The sequence below is a fragment of the Erpetoichthys calabaricus genome, chromosome 7 (assembly GCF_900747795.2).
Source record: "Erpetoichthys calabaricus chromosome 7, fErpCal1.3, whole genome shotgun sequence".
In the NCBI taxonomy this organism is placed as follows: Eukaryota; Metazoa; Chordata; class Cladistia; order Polypteriformes; family Polypteridae; genus Erpetoichthys; species Erpetoichthys calabaricus.
The window spans coordinates 70,169,148-70,186,301 of record NC_041400.2 but is presented as its reverse complement, the minus strand read 5'-3'; the positions used below and the strand labels follow the sequence as shown (position 1 = coordinate 70,186,301).

Genomic DNA, 17,154 nt, shown 5'->3' with positions numbered 1-17,154 from the left:
CCATTTACTCTTGGTAAATCAAAATCATCTTGTAAACTAGGGGGCTTCGCCCCTGTTCGCTTCACTTACCAACCCCCTGGCCTGCACTATGCACCAGCCACTTCGTGTCTTTAATGCTCGCATATATGGATTTCACTTTCACCAAACAACAAATCTTTTAATTCTCATGGATATGCATCTTCTTTGGGAAGAAACACTACTTTTCCCTGATGGCAACATGAATTAGACGATCTACAAGTCTCTGACTTAAAGTTTAACTCTGAACAATATATTTGATCTCTTGTCGCTGTTCTGTTATTTCACCGAGTAATAATTTCCATTTGTTTGTGCTAATGCGATCTTTACTATTATTTTTTTGAGACTTTCAAGTTTTAGCACTTTCATTATCTCTATCCTGCTCTGCATGTGTATCGCGCCAACATTTTTGAATTCTTTACGACGTTCTACTTTGTCATCTACTCTTTGTCTTTTATTTCCGGCCCTGGGCGTGATTATATCTCTTGGCACAAATTCTTGTCTCGCGGGACTTGAAAGTATTTCTCTGAAAAAGTTTTATCTCGTCCCATAATTTTTTTATATAATAGAGAGAGGTGATCTCGCCTCAAATCCAGCCTACCATTCTGAAACAACCATAAATGGACTATGCTAATGAGCCTTGTACATATGCAATCACAATGCTGCAAACCTTTATTGGATGGTAGAGCAGCTGTCCACTAGACACACCCAGCCACCACCACCTGCATTTGTGGAATCCTATGGTGTGCACTGTACATCAATGAAGAGCCACTTGTCCGAGCTCTACTCTTGTGGAGTCCATGACTTGACTTGTCAGAACTGTGATGGTGGCACGAGGGGGAACTACATAATATTGGGCAGGAGGTTTTAAGGTTGTGACCGATTGATATATTTTGCTTTGTTCATTTCCATTTATGCCTCGCAGTTAGGAGACCTGGGTTCGCTTTTCGGGTACTCCCTGTGTGGAGTTTGCATGTTCTCCCCGTGTCTGCGTGGCTTTCCTCTGGGCGCTCCGGTTTCCTCCCACAGTCCAAAGACATGCAAGTTAGGTGGATTGGCGATTGTAAATTGGCCCTAGTGTGTGCTTGGTGTGTGGGTGTGTTTGCGTGTGTCCTGCGGTGGGTTGGCACCCTGCCCAGGATTGGTTCCTGCCTTGTGCCCTGTGTTGGCTGGGATTGGCTCCAGCAGACTCCCGTGACCCTGTGTTCGGATTCAGCGGGTTGGAAAATGGATGGATGGAATTTCCATTTTGTTACTGTAAAGTAGTAAAATGTAGCACCCATTCTTTTAAAAAATCAAAGTCCATTCTAGTTTTCTCAGAGTAAAAGAAAAGAATTCCAGTATCAGTCAGTCAAATTATAACAAGAAAATATACAATAAAGGCTGTTCTTATGACACATATGAGCAAAGAAATTAAATACAAAAAGGTTACTAGAAACATAAATCATTTCACTTTTTTCAGGCAGGTAACACATCTAAGTAAAGGTAGTCGCATAAAGCTTTTGAAGAGATTAATCTAAGCAGTGAAACTACTGAAAATAAAACTTCATTCATATATATGTAAGGAGCTAAAACACACTTTCATTGAGATTAGACGAGTTGGTCATTTTGAAGGAAAGCTTAGATTCATAGGTTATGGTCAGTCCAGCAGAGAACACAGTCTTTATACAATATTATGAGCTTGAAATTACACCAACACTTAGGTTTTGTTTTACTTATCCAGAAAGATTAGCAGAATTCAATCTCTCAAGAGGCATTTCTTCTTTCCATCCCACATTTTCATAAATATTTTCAACACAGACATCAGAATCCAAATCTGAATCTAAAAAAAATTCAAATAAATATGCCAAGTATTACTTAGTTACTTGTTGGTTTTGAGAGCATTGTGTCTATCATGCAATCTCACAGATGACACATTAATTGACATATGCAGGACATCAGTAGTCTACATAGCTTTGTTCAAAATTTTGGTTCAAATCAAGAAAAATCATAGTGGACATTTTAACTTTTATTAGGCGCCTACAAACTATCATATTTCATTTAAAAATAAACTGACACATTTTAAGGAAAATAATTCAAAGTTTTGAATGCCTTCATTGTTGAGGAGTGTACACACCCTTTTTTTGTATTAATAATTACCAAATCATACACCAGATCATAAATGAAGGGAATTTGCTTTCACCTGAAACGGTTTGGTGCTTAGTTATTAGAGACAGAAAATCACTTACTTGAGCATTTCCCTACAACTGTCTATTTTAAATAATGCTGGATAATCAAATTTTAAAAACTAAATCACATTAACGCCTCATCAAAAGCAATATTATGAATTAGCTTACATTCTATAAACGCTGCTTTTTTGCATTTGTGTTCGCATATTGTTTGGGATATTTGTTTGATATTTGATTCTCTTTGTTCTTGATTTGTATTATATGCAGCTCTTGCCGCCCTTTTTCTATAACAATCTAAAACTGACATTCTTGAATAGATAATTTGCTTCTCTGCCTTGCCATTACAACCGACTGCATTGAAAGGCGAGTTAGCAGCACTGAGAGTGTCACGGGGTGGTACGGAAAGAGGACATGCGCAGTAGGAGTAGTGACTGGGCGAACGGTGTGGAGAGGAGTGGTCAAGGCACAATATCACGGACACGACGGAAAACTTTTTTAATATAACAGAGAGATAAGTCATTAAATGTTAGCAGTGGGGGCACAGAAAACAAGTATGTATCAGGATTCTTTTTTCTATCTGTTCAAAGGCAGAAGTGATAGACTTGTCCAGTACTTGCGTAGTTAATTACCACAAGATGGTGGCCCAGCAATAACAGTACTGCTGCAGACTCCAGTATGCAAAGTTCATTCTGGTTTGCAAAATGTTAAATGAAACAAAAAGAAGAAGCATGGAATTTAGAAGCATTGTAAAAAATTCAAGTACTCCAAAGTAACATGAGTTAGGAATGCCTCTCCCATCCACGTGATAGGAATGTCTGGAGGCAGATTTATAGTGAATTTAGAATTCTCCACATGAACAAACTGACGTAACCATAAATGAAGCGTAGAAGCACACTATTTTCACAATGGGTTGCTTTATTTCTTCCTTTTTTGTGCACAGTATTACAAGATTCTTGTGTAATAGAAGCTATAGATGAATTCATAGTACATAATAAACTTTCACTTGTCCTTATTGGCCAAAGTTCACATCTGACCTGAACTATGAAAAAGTTTCACCAGCAAGTTGGAAAAAGTTAAAGTGATGTTTACAAGAAAAAAAAAATTGCTGTCATAGGCAGAGCTGTAAATGGTAAAGAATCTTGGTGTCATTATGGCTTCAAAGCTAAATTTTAAATCACACATTACACAGATATCTAAGAAAGATAGCTTGGGTTCGATCTCTTATATAATTGCAAGATGGTGAAAAGATTGCGCATGCTTTTATTTTAGCTAGATCCTGCTCCATGGCGCTTATTCTGTTGCTTGTCTGTATGCATCTAAATTGCATTTTTTACAGTTTGAATGCAGTACACATGTGCACAAGGCAAATAATTTACACGTGGCTACAATTTTACAATAAATCCCACGGCCTGCAGCATTACCACCTCTTTAGGGCCCATTTCCACCTAAGCACTAGATCAAAATGCTCCTAAACTACTTAAAACGTTATTTTCCATTATTTTCAATGACACTATTCACACCTACATATTTTAATGAGTGGTTTGGAAAACTCCTCCATGCAGCAGTTTTCAGGCATATTCAGGCAAACACTTGTTCTATTGAAATCAATGGTAATGCTCATACAATGCTGGAAATGAAAGAAAACAATAGACCATTATTATAAGAAGTCAATGCATCTTCCTGGGTGAAGCAGCTTATTTAAAATAAAAAAAAAATTCTTCCCTAGTTTCAGTGAGCTGCTCATTATTTAAACATGTAGGTGTGAATATTGTTATTGAAAATAATGGCAAAAAAAATTAAGGAGCATTCTGATCTACCACTAAAATGCTAGGCAAACACTTCAATGGGCTCCATGGATCTTCTAGTTGATCCACACATGCCCAGTGTAGGTAAATGTTTATGTTTTATGCATTTTCAGTTGTTTTACTTTAGATGGAGATACTTTTGTAACCACACATTGTTTTGGTATAAAAATGATGTTTTTAAAAATTGTAGTAATATGGACACGGCTCTAGACACCTTGGTTATAATGTAAATCTAGCGTTTGTTTAAGTCAGAACCAATTTTTTGCTAACCTCCTATAGACATTTAGAAAACAATTACACTTTATCATGCTTTGTTACATTGCAGTGTCAGTATATCACCATGGCTGTGCAATTTTATTAGGTTTAGTTGCTCACTACATAACTGAAATCTTTTGTTAGACTTCATCTTCTCCCATTTACATGGTCATCAGAGACAAACACATTTAAATACAATACTTCATCTCTCAATATCATCTTCCCCACTTCCCTAAAATAAAAAGTATAAAATAAAAATATCTACAAACCAGTTTTCTTTTTTATGAAGAATGATACGGCAATTCCAATGAAAATCACACAGATAGCAACTCCAATAGCAATCATAATGTACTTGGAAACATTTGGGTTGGATTCTGATTCTGAAAGGCAACCAGAAAATGAATCAGCCATCTTCTTTGTCATTCTCAAAATCAATTTAAGAAATTAATGTCGGAAGAGAGTTTTTAGAAACTCAAATATTAGCAGCTGGAAGAGAGAGTTAGTAAAAGTGTGTGACTGAACCAGTACGCAGTTCCTTTATCCTTTTGCCGAAGCTACTTGCAGTGCTGCAGATTGCACAAGTAAACAGCTGCTGTACCAGAGATCATAAACAGCCCCGAGACATGAGAGTCACTACCTGGGTGACAGCAGCTGAATGTGCAGAGAAGGCAGGAACCTTACAAACAGACAGATACTGAATGAGGAAGATAGATGCAAATTATTTGAGATTTCAGGTTGCTGCTCAGACAAAACTGAGGGCTTGAGTCACTGGACGAAAAACTTGCTGGGTGACGAAGAAATCAAACAAAGCAATTACTGGAAAGATGACTGGTTGGTTTACAAAGTCTAATCAGCTGCTATTTAGTAGATGAAATGATCCAAGAAGGACCAGATAGGTGCCATTCAGTGAATGTGTGCCATCCCAGGGTAAAAATAAACTAATAAAAGGTTACGACTGCTAGTTCTTCTCTTGTTTTTTTTGTTTTTATTTTTTTTACCCAAACCAGAAAAAGAAACAAAACAATAACCAAGCATGAGGAACAGCAACGAGTGAAACAGGCAAGTTTCAATTTGTAAACTGACTGTATAATTTTTTTCGTAGGTAATTTTGCAATTACAAACATGAAACTCACTAAAAGTTTTTTAAAGGTTTTCTACGATGGAAAAATGACTATTACTCTTACACTTCCCTGTTTATCTGTGTTCTTTTCTTAAGCTGTATAACGCATATACCATCCAGTAAAATCAGTTCTATTTATGACTCTTGTTATTTATCACTGAAGTGGAGTGAAGTGTGTTTTTAAAAATGTGACCTGCTGCACATTTTCCACACAAACACATAGTAAAACACACCATAGCACACATTACTGTGTTTCCTCTGAAGGGAAAACTCAATAAAGTGAAAGCCTTTGCACCCCCCTCTTGTCGTTACTTACATCCACCCTTCCCTGTTTCTTGATTCCTCCAGAAGTACCTGACAATCTGCACTCTCCGAGTTCCATGGAGCTTGAAGCTTCTTTTCTGTCTCCAGTGCATCTTTAGGATTGTGATGGCAAAGATTGTTATCATAAATAGCAAACTTAAGGATTGTACCTCCAAAGCATATATGGTAACTCAACAAAATAATAGTTTTTTTTTTTTCTTAGAAATTTTTGTTTAAAGATTTAGTGACAGACATACACATATGGAATTAATGCATATACGTGCTTCCAGATGGGACTAAACAGCTTTCTTCTTTTGTCAATGGCATACATTTTAAGGAAGTGAAAAGCAAATTGTTTCACAGATGTTTCTGAAAGTAAAACACCACCTTTTTACAACAAATTCAGTTTCATTCAAATCATTTCACACATCACCTCTCTCAACACTAGTAGTCATTTATTGTGAGCTACTATAGAGAAAACTAAATGACAGGCAGACACACGTGGAATTAAATGCCTTTCTTGTTGTTTCAATGGCAGAATTTCACAGAAGTTTCATAGTATAGCTCATCACTAATCAGAAAAAAGGTTTTGGGTTCATGCACATAAAAATGAAACCCTCAAAATGTCAAGGTGTGTCTGTCATGCATATTAATTAATAACAAATAAGAAAATAAAAAAACAAGCAAATAAAAATTAAAAAGAATGAAAACAAAGGACAAAAATGCAACCAGTTCTGGTAAAATCCTGTCATAGCTTTCTTAGAAGATTAAAGGCAGTACAAGCAATTAAAAAACAAAAAAGAACCTTTTCTCTTTTCTGAATGTAAATATTGTAAAGTAAACTGCTCAGATTGCTGTGTCATTGTCTCCATTTCACACATAATAAATTGCTGAGGTACTTGGAAGCAGGCCTAACTTTGCTTTATGTACCTGGGGCACGTTATTTGTCTGCAAAGACAAAATCCATAAAGCTGGTATAGCCATTTTAGATTCTCGTCATTATGAACTCTGTAATTTTAATATTTCAAACTATAACAATGTGTAATGTATAATGTCATTCAGTAAATGTAGGCTCGAAACTTCTGCCAAAGCAGAATTCTTAAGCTTAATTCAAACCTTTTCCTAAAAGCAGTGTCCGATTGCTAAGCAGCAAAGCTAGAGTTTTGATAATTAAATATATTTTAAGTATGTTTTGTTTTTTTCACTTAAGAAATACTAAATAATAACACTCAACATGGTGCCTGTACATTTGCTATGGGATTCTCAAAAATTACACTTCACTATTGATTAGCACTGTTGTACACAACGAACTACTGAGTATTAAAGAGTAAAGCAGATAGTTTGTTTATAATAAATAAGTTCGTTACTGGTCACTCGTGCCTGATGCTTATCAATGCATGCCATCGTGATTGCGGTTATAAAAAGAAGCTGCCTGATTGCAGAAGTGTTAGAATTTTAGGACGCTTCATAGTAACAACTTACTAAAGACTTAGCAATCATGCAATAACAAGAAATGCAAAAACTTTTGGGGAAAACGTTTTGGACTAGGTAGTTGTTTCATTCTTGAATTTGAATTCAGGTTAGCCTTTTGATTTTGGTTAAAAAAAAGAATACAGTACAACACAGCATGTCTTACTGATCTGTAATTTAATTTAGTCTCTGTAATGAAATCCTTAAAATCAACAACACATATTAAAAGACATTGAAAGGTGCCAGGAACTCACTGGTATGCTAAGAAATGGTGCCAGCACAGTCAAAATTCAATTGTTTGTGATATAGTGACAGTTGATCAAATAACTTGTTTCCCCGTGAAACTTCAAACACTGGCATACATTGACATTTGAGCGAAGAGAGTGGGAGTTGACCCCCTTAGTTATTTCACACCACTTCAAGCACTGATTCAGTGGATATATTCTGCCTGCTGTATGTATGTAGGTTAACTTTTTTTTTCTCTTTGCATCTTTTACTGTTCTTTTTCTGCCATTGGAGAACAATAGAGAATCAGCAAACAATTTAATTTTAGCATCAGTGTTGTGAAACTGTATACAAATCAAAACATCTTTGTTTTGTTCATCACTAGTAAAGAATATGCAGAATGCATATAATTATGAAAACATTTCTTACATTTCTGTCCTTGGTTTAACTACATGTCCACTCACCCCTAAACATTCTCTAATGAATTTAAGGTTCCAGCCCCTTGGACATGCTCCTTCCTCTTCAGCAGGTATAAAGGCAGCCACTTTCGCTCTTTCACCGGCCCCTCCTGGACACAGTCTGAAGTGATACTCTTCTCCACTGAGATTAACTATATTTACCTCCCTAAAAATTTGAATATGCGGGGTGGAACCCCAAAACATTTTCTGTCTTTTTTTGTCAAGCTAAGCCAATCGCTAAAGATTCTCCGGATTCATATGAGAATTGAATAAAAATATTTTTAGGTATTGCACAAAAACTGTCCAAAGTTTATAACAGTTAGTTATTGTGATTTGCTTCATTTGCTGTATACAAACAAGCAACAATAATAAATAGAGCACTTTGCACAAGTCTTAAATGCCCTGAAAATGTATTTTTAAAGCTAGTTATGTGGGCAATAGGTCTTTATTTGTTCATTAAAATACTACCACCCTTAAAGCGAATTAGGCATTTGCCTAGGGTGAAGATCATAAGTGGTGGGGGAAGCCCAGCCTCACGGGTTAGCTACTGAACAGTCGGTTGGCACACTAATTAGCTTGGCCTAGGGTGCAAAATAACTAAGCACCGGCTCTGACTACATAACATTAATTGATTAGTTGATATCTAATGAGATAGTCAGTAGACGGATTGGGAGAGCAAGGGTGTCATGAGGTCGCTGGAAAGGGGTGTATGGTTCTTATCTATGCAAAAGGATGAAGGTCCAAGTCTTTAGAGTCCTGGTGCTTCCTGTCTTGCTATATGGTTGCGAGACATGGACACTATCCAGTGGCCTGAGACGAAGACTGGACTCCTTTGGTACTGTGTCTCTCCGGAAAATCCTTGGGTACGTTGGTTTGACTTTGTGTCGAATGGGCGGCCGTTCATGGAGTCCCAAATGAGGCACATTACCTGCATTGTGAGGGAGCATGAATAAGTCTTAAATGAAATGGTCTTCTAAGACATGTTTCAGCAAAAAACATTTTTAGGGAAAGGCAATAATTTAAAAAGTCCAACAAGAGATAACAGTGTGTGGAAGACCACAAAAGATAGAATGACAACAATGGCAAAAAATGTTAAGGAATGATAAATCCAAATTTGAATTTTTTTGTTCACAAAAATGTTATGTCAGTAGATGAGTTGACGAGAAGTACATTGATGCCTGCCTGCAGCCTTCTATGAAGTACAGTGGACGCTCTGACATGGTCTGAATTTCAGCCAAATGTTTAGGGAATCTGGTTCAAAATCAGGTGAATAATGACTGCTGACAAATACAAGCACATTTTGATTTCATTATTTTGTACCTTCAAAAATGATTTATTGACAAAGGTTTCACTTTTCAACCCCCAACACATTGCAAGAACAATTAAACACTACATAAAAACTGAATGGATGGCTAGATGATGCAGTGGTAGTGTTGCTGCCTCACAACTAGGTGGCCAGGGTTCATGTCCTAGGTTATCCCAGATTGGAGTTTGCATGTTCTCCCCGTGTCTGGGTGGGTTTCTGCCATATGCTCAGGTTTCTTTCTGAAAGGATTGAATGTATATCCTATGAGTGAAAAATACATTGTCCATGACAACAGTATAAACAAATAATGCCCAGGATCTGTTTAACTCACCATCCTACCAGGTGCTAGAACAATTTTAGTTTCCTTATGCAGCCCAATAAACAACAACCATATAAATTACATTTAAGCCCTTGTACTAAACTGGCTAATCTAACATAATCACAAAATTACCCACAATTCCTGTTTACTTTATCCTCATTAATGTATAGAAATAATGCAATATCACTATCCAATCAATGAACAGCTTTAGTTTTCCTAGTGAGACTCTGGCTATGGAGAAGTACTCTCAGGTGCCAGGCAGTGGAGCTGCTAGAGGTTTTGTTGCTCGGAGTAGTCTTAGAGTTTGTAAAATCTCCCCACACTTACAAAATAAAACATAATATACATATATCATACAAAAAATGAAAACAATGAAAATTTTAACTACATTTTTAATTATGAAATACAATTACAATTTAATTACAATTTAAAATCTACAATCTACAACTATTCAAACAATAAATCTACAATACTACTTTTCTTGCTTTTACGTTGGCAAAATCGTTGATGACGTTATCGAAGTTGATTTTGTTTGTCAGTTTCTGCTCTATAGAAAGTGTAGAGTGTGGTATAGCGGGTCCACAGCTCATGTCAAAAGGGCCAGTTTTAAATAAATAATCGACACACTCGCGGCTTAGAGAGGGGACATGGTAAGTGTGGCGGATCGGTTCCCGGGGTGATTTGTTGATGCGGGCAATTCTCGCTTAAGTGCACAGGTGAGGAGTCATCCGCATCTGCAATTGTTCCTAGGAGCTGTTGATTGCCACAGCTGATCCACATCCCCGTAATATATAGTAGCGCGAGGTGGCTAGCGAAAGAAAAAAAAGTAAAAGAAACAGAGGTTGCAGGACTGAGAAAGCAGAAAGCAGGTGTGTGTTAGAGAGATAGAGAGGAAGCGAGCGAGCACTCACAGGCAGCTGGACAGTGAGCCCTAGTGGGGTGTTTGGCCAACACGTAGGGCAGTTGGTTGTGGTCGCTCCCCCTGAGCATTGTGAGGAGCAGGAGTGACCAGCAGAAGGATGACTCGCCATGGAAGACAGCGGGAGTCGGGAGGCTTGGGTGATGGATTCCCCAACGTGAGCATCCTGGCCATTGGGGAAAAGCCAAGTCTTGGTCTGGAGGGAGCGCAACCAAAGCCAGGGATCGGGAAGCCTCCAGATCAGGAATGGAAGGAAGGTCAGCTGCTTCTCCTGTTGCGAAGCCCGATGGGAGAAGCAGGGGAGTCGCCAGGTAAAAGAAGACACGGGGCTTTGTGTTTCTAAAGGACTGCTTCATGCCATTTTTTTAACCTCATTTTAAAAGATTCATTTATTGTTTTTTTTTAACCTCCACTTCACTTCTGTTTTAATGGATTATTTATTTAAGGAAGATTTTGAAAAGCACTACACTTTATTTATTTGGACACTTTGTTTTTGTTGTTGTTTTAATAAAAGCACTTGACACCTCTTTACACCATCCCCTTGCTCCATTTGTTGTGCCTCACTGCTGAGCTCATCGGTGACATTACCGACGGTGACGGGTTCAAGGGCTCCCGGAAGCAAGATGGGAGCGTGGAGCAGAACCCGCATTGTCACACAGAGTGCTCATGAAAGATCTTAAATATTTTTTTATAAGTTTCATTTTGGAGAAACTTCTGTTGCAGCTAGTAACACTAATAGCAATTGTGAGGAAAATTTGCAGAATTATTACGATATTTGGAACTGAACTTCTGACTGAATTTTTGAATACATTTCAAAATTCCACAGGGGACATGACTTCCTTCCACTCCTCTGTTTTTATCTTGCATAGCAAGAACAGCCATGAAACTTTGAAGTCTTTTTCTCTCAAGGAGGAACTCTTCCTTGTCAATGTCATTGAAATCTAGATGTAGTTGGCACTCGTAATCAGTATCTAAAAGATTGGTTGGAGTAAGAAATGAAAATTTCTCAGCAAGAGGGTGACGCTGTTTAATGCCTCTTAATTCTTTCTTAATACTTCTTCCCTAGCTTTTTTCTTTTTTCTAAAAGCAGCACCGCTCTCTTTTGTTCACTTCATCTTGAGATCAAATGAATAATATAATATTAATAAATAGATTGATGGGTTCATCTCTTTTGCTCAGAATAAGATGATGGAGAAAGTCTTCGGTCAGAGTAAGTCAGCGAACAGGTCAAGGTTCACATTTGTAAAATACAACTTTGTAACATATGTATTTTGTTACAGTTTTTAAACAGTAAAAATGGTGTAATTTTGAAATAGACAACACACATTAGTTTGCCCAACCCCTATCAAACAAAATTGTCAAAAGAGTCTAAAAAATCTAGTACTAAAGTTTAGTAAAAAGTACTGCCCCTAAAAAAGTGCCACCTGGGGCAGACAGCGGTGCCAGGAGCAAATACAAAGGACATAATCATCAAGTCATTGATCGTGGAAAAAAACAGAAGGCAGTATTTTTGGAATTTTAATGCAACTTTTAATGTAAATCCATCTCAGAGATGTTCATGCTTTAAATTAAATCAGGCTTTAGGAATGTATTCAAAGTTTAAACTTCTGTTGCTGAATTTATTGTTTAATTTTAGTTGTCCACGTCTTTGTCTCCTATGCTGTCACACTTTGAGGATTATTATTGTTATTATTATTACTGTGTTACTGGATTATTTCCTATGTTGTGGCCTATAATTTGCCATGCCTCTTCCCCCATTATTTATGACGGGTCAGCACCCATGGATATTGCATTGTTTATATACCCTTTTGTAAAATTGTTATTTTCTGTAATTTGTTTAAGGCGTGTCTGCTAAAAGTTTATGAAGTTTTATATCAAGCATGTTTAGTTAAAAAGGTTAGGCGGCACCTTTTAGCTTGCCGGTGTGAAAGAAAATTTAACTGCTTGCAAGCTACTAAGGATTAAAAGCTGTTTTATTATAATGGCAGGTTATTCATTCAGGCGTCTGTCATAAAAAGACAAGATGAAGTAAGCTGACCTAGGGTAACTTCCTTCTTTAGGAACATGTCTGTTAGACACAGGAAAGATGACCTTTCCTTCTTTGGGGCCCCTCTTGACACGTACACAAAAAAAGAAACGGTTAGCCGATTTGTGTAATATAAGATGAATTGCTTAGATGCTGTTTCATAAGTAAGGGGGAGGGAGGAAAATGAAAATGAAAAGCCGATTGAAACCGGGAAACTTTGCTGTTCTGCCTTGCAACGTGGAATCCATGTACTCATCTGTGACTGAATAAAATTCTAATTGATTGAACTATTCCTGTCTTCCTCGGTGGTTACTTCCACACCGGACTGAGTTTCAAGCAGGCAAGGTAATTAGAGTAGCATGTAGGAGGAGTGAAACAGCCGAGATTCATTTCATATTCACTTTAACATTACGCATTTGCTTTGCTTTTTTAAATGTCTATTTAGTGTTTTATTGTTTTGAAGCTAATCTTTTCATTCTTGCACATTTTTTCTAAAATAATACAGTATATAATTTATGTATTTGGCCAGTTTTTAGAGAATGCCCTATACTACAAAGTCTGTATAGCAAAATGCGTTTTATGTGAATTAAGTGTATCATCTCATGCCCAGCAAGAACATATGGTGGAGTGAGGAGAAAGATATGAGTGGCAAAAATGTACCTTGTCTCAGGAGGCGTTATTTAACATACAGGCCCTGTTTCCCACAGTCCAGACACATGTAGGTTAGGTGGATTTTCAATATTACATTGGCTACTAATGTGTGTGAATATGTGTGTGTTCACCCTGCGATGGGCTGGCACCATGTCCGGGTATTGGTTCCCACCTTGTGCTTGATGTTTACTGAAGCTCCAGCTTCCCATGGCCCTGTCTGGATAAGTAAGTTTGACAGATGGATGAGTGGATGAATACTAATTAGAGCTCAGAGCTTAAACATAACTACATTGTGTAGGATCATTTCCATTGGGGAAATACATAAGGGACAGAAAAGAAACTTGAGGCTCCACAGTGCATGTAGAGTTTACATCCTCAACCTTTTCAGTAGTTATCAAGAAACAGGTAAGGGTGGTTGTTAGGAAATGTCTGGGTGGGCAGCCTTCCATACTGGGAAGAAAACACAGTAATGTACATGATGGTGCATTTTTAAAAAAACACACTGTGCTCCTCAATTTTGGAAAACTATGCAAATCAAAATGTGCCAGTTTTCACTTATCACTAGATAGAGTAATAAATAAAATAAAAATTCATCATTGAATTGAATAGTGCTTTCAAATTTGGTTCAAGAGTGTTGCTTTTGGCCTACACATGACAACTTGATTCTTGAAGCTTGTTGGATCAAAAACCATAAATGTATTCAGCCTTCTCTGCAGATGAACAAAGGTTCTGGTAAAATGACACACCAGTTTGTGAGCAGCTGCCAAAGATGTTTAGCAATACAGTAGGGGTGATTCACAGAAAGAGTGTCACACATACAGTTTATCTGGTGAATCTTCTTTCAGAGGATAAGGAAACAGCTTGAAGACATTATTATTCTATTGAGCCGAATGTTTCTATTAATACTGAAGCACAATTCTTAGGAATATGAAGAAAAATGTTGCGTCTTTACCAATTTCTGATCACAACAAATCTTTCTTTGTCTTTACATTCTCGCAGTGTTTGTAAATAACTCATTATTTGATTATATTCAGGACCAGGCCAGGCAAGGAATCGTAATCCAAAAGAGAGTCTCCTTGATAATCTAAGCATATGGAAGTTTTTCAGGTTTAGGCAAGGCTGGCTGATCATAGCCATGACTAGGACTTAAATTTTATTAATTAAAATATATGACATAATATAAAAACGAAATAAAAATGGAAAAAACTGAGAATTCAAGACACAGCCCTTCAAACTCTTACACTGGCACTACAATCCTTGACAACCAAGTGCTGAGCTCTGCTCCAACACACAGCTCCACTTTACATTTAAATTTCAATAGGAATAAGAACGGATTGTCCATAACGAACACCATGTTCAAGCATAGGGGTGTTCATATGTGCACTTGGCACCAGGACACCCTAGGCCTCAGTTCGATGATCGACTTTGTGGTCGTGTCGTCGGACTTGCGGCCACATGTCTTGGACACTCGGGTGAAGAGAGGGGTGGAGCTGTCAACTGATCACCACCTGGTGGTGAGTTGGCTTCGATGGTGGGGGAGGATGCCGGTCAGGCGTGGTAGGCCCAAACGTGTTGTGAGGGTCTGCTGGGAACGTCTGGCAGAGCCCCCTGTCAGAAGTAGCTTCAACTCCCACCTCCGGCAGAACTTGGACCACATCCCAAGGGAGGTGGGGGACATTGAGTCCGAATGGGCCATGTTCCGTGCCTCTATTGTTGAGGCGGCTGACCGGAGCTGTGGCCGTAAGGTGGTCGGTGCCTGTCGTGGCGGCAATCCCTGAACCCGTTGGTGGACACCGGCGGTGAAGGATGCCGTCAAGCTGAAGAAGGAGTCCTACAGGACCCTTTTGTCCTGTGGGACCCTGGAGGCAGCTGATAGGTACCGGCAGGCCAAGCAGAATGCGGCTTCGGTGGTTGCTGAGGCAAAAACTCGGGCATGGGAGGAGTTTGGGGAGGCGATGGAGAACGACTTTCGGATGGCTTCGAGGAGATTCTGGTCCACCATCCGGCGTCTCAGGAAGGGGAAGCAGTGCAGTGTTAACACTGTATATGGTGGGGATGGTGCGCTGCTGACCTCGACTCGGGACGTTGTGGGTCGGTGGGGGGAGTACTTCGAAGACCTCCTCAATCCCATTAACATGCCTTCCAATGAGGAAGCAGAGCCTGGGGACTCAGAGATGGGCTCCCCCATCTCTGGGACTGAGGTCACCGAGGTGGTCAAAAAACTCCTTGGTGGCAGGGCCCCGGGGGTGGATGAGATACGCCCGGAGTTCCTCAAGGCTCTGGATGTTGTAGGACTGTCTTGGCTGACACGCCTCTGCAACATCGCATGGACATCAGGGACAGTGCCTCTGGATTGGCAGACTGGGGTGGTGGTCCCCCTCTTTAAGAAGGGGGATTGGAGGGTGTGTTCCAACTACAGAGGGATCACACTCCTCAGCCTCCCTGGAAAAGTCTATTCAGGGGTCCTGGAGAGGAGGGTCCGTCGGATAGTCGAGCCTCGGATTCAGGAGGAACAGTGTGGTTTTCGTCCTGGTCGCGGAACAGTGGACCAGCTCTATACCCTTAGCAGGGTCCTGGAGGGTGCATGGGAGTTTGCCCAACCAGTCTACATGTGTTTTGTGGACTTGGAAAAGGCATTCGACCGTGTCCCTCGGGGAATCCTGTGGGGGGTACTCCGAGAGTATGGGGTACCGGCCCCCCTGATAAGGGCTGTTCAGTCCCTGTACGATCGGTGCCAGAGCTTGGTCCGCATTGCCGGCAGTAAGTCGAACCCATTTCCAGTGAGAGTTGGACTCCGCCAGGGCTGCCCTTTGTCACCGATTCTGTTCATAACTTTTATGGACAGAATTTCTAGGCGCAGCCAGGGCGTTGAGGGGGTCCGGTTTGGTGGGCTCAGGATTGAGTCACTGCTTTTTACAGATGATGTTGTCCTGTTTGCTTCATCAGGCCGTGATCTTCAGCTCTCTCTGGATCGGTTCGCAGCCGAGTGTGAAGCGGCTGGGATGAGAATCAGCACCTCCAAATCCGAGACCATGGTCCTCAGCCGGAAAAGGGTGGAGTGCCCTCTCAGGGTTGGTAGCGAGATCCTGCCCCAAGTGGAGGAGTTCAAGTATCTCGGGGTCTTGTTCACGAGTGAGGGAAGAATGGAGCGTGAGAGCGACAGGCGGATCGGTGCGGCATCCGCAGTAATGCGGGCACTGCATCGGTCTGTCGTGGTGAAAAAGGAGCTGAGCCGCAAGGCGACGCTCTCAATTTACCAGTCGATCTATGTTCCTACCCTCACCTATGGTCATGAACTATGGGTAGTGACCGAAAGAACGAGATCGCGAATACAAGCGGCTGAAATGAGTTTCCTCCGCAGGGTGTCTGGGCTTTCCCTTAAAGATAGGGTGAGAAGCTCAGTCATCCGGGAGGGGCTCAGAGTAGAGCCGCTGCTCCTCCGCATCGAGAGGAGTCAGATGAGGTGGCTCGGGCATCTGATCAGGATGCCTCCTGGACGCCTCCCTGGTGAGGTGTTCCGGGCACGTCTAACCGGGAGGAGGCCCCGGGGAAGACCCAGGTCACGCTGGAGGGACTATGTCTCTCGACTGGCCTGGGAACGCCTTGGGATTCTCCCGGAAGAGCTAGAAGAAGTGGCCGGGGAGAGGGAAGTCTGGGCATCTCTGCTCAAGCTGCTGCCCCCGCGACCCGACCTCGGATAAGCAGGAGACAATGGATGGATGGATGGAGGAATAAGAACTTAATAATATTTACTATACCTTTAAGTTTCAATGGAAAAAAAGCAGTAGGAATGTTCTCTTTGAAGACAACACATGCCCATTTTTGTAACACTTTGCTAGTGTTAGGAATGACTAGTGATAAAATTCTGTCAGCATCAGAAGTTAAATTCTTGTCTTTCACTAAGACCATCGCGTGGCCATCTTCTTTCATCCAAGTCAATCTGACAGCCTCAGAAACTCCAGATAACATACATTTGAGCTGAGCTACTGTTCTGCCAGCCATGTTTCCCACTGAAACAGAAACTGAAAAATAATAATTCACATTTGAGGGTATGTACTAAGATGAGGTATAGTAAAAATGAAGCATTTTGATTAAGTCACTGATGTGAATCATT

The 17,154-nt window shown here is 40.0% G+C and overlaps 1 protein-coding gene across 1 annotated transcript in view; it reads right to left on the bottom strand.

Moving 5' to 3' along the window:
• Positions 1-1,310: 1,310 nt before the first annotated feature.
• Positions 1,311-17,154, bottom strand: part of LOC114644884 (uncharacterized) — a 34,248-nt gene continuing 18,404 nt past the window's right edge. Inside the window, exons 4-6 of the mRNA XM_051930134.1 lie at positions 16,799-17,062; positions 4,513-4,623; positions 1,311-1,837 (exon numbers count right to left, since the gene is read on the bottom strand). Of these exons, the coding sequence (XP_051786094.1) occupies positions 1,731-1,837; positions 4,513-4,623; positions 16,799-17,062 (482 nt within the window). The 3' untranslated portion in view covers positions 1,311-1,730. The remainder of the gene's footprint in view (positions 1,838-4,512; positions 4,624-16,798; positions 17,063-17,154) is intronic.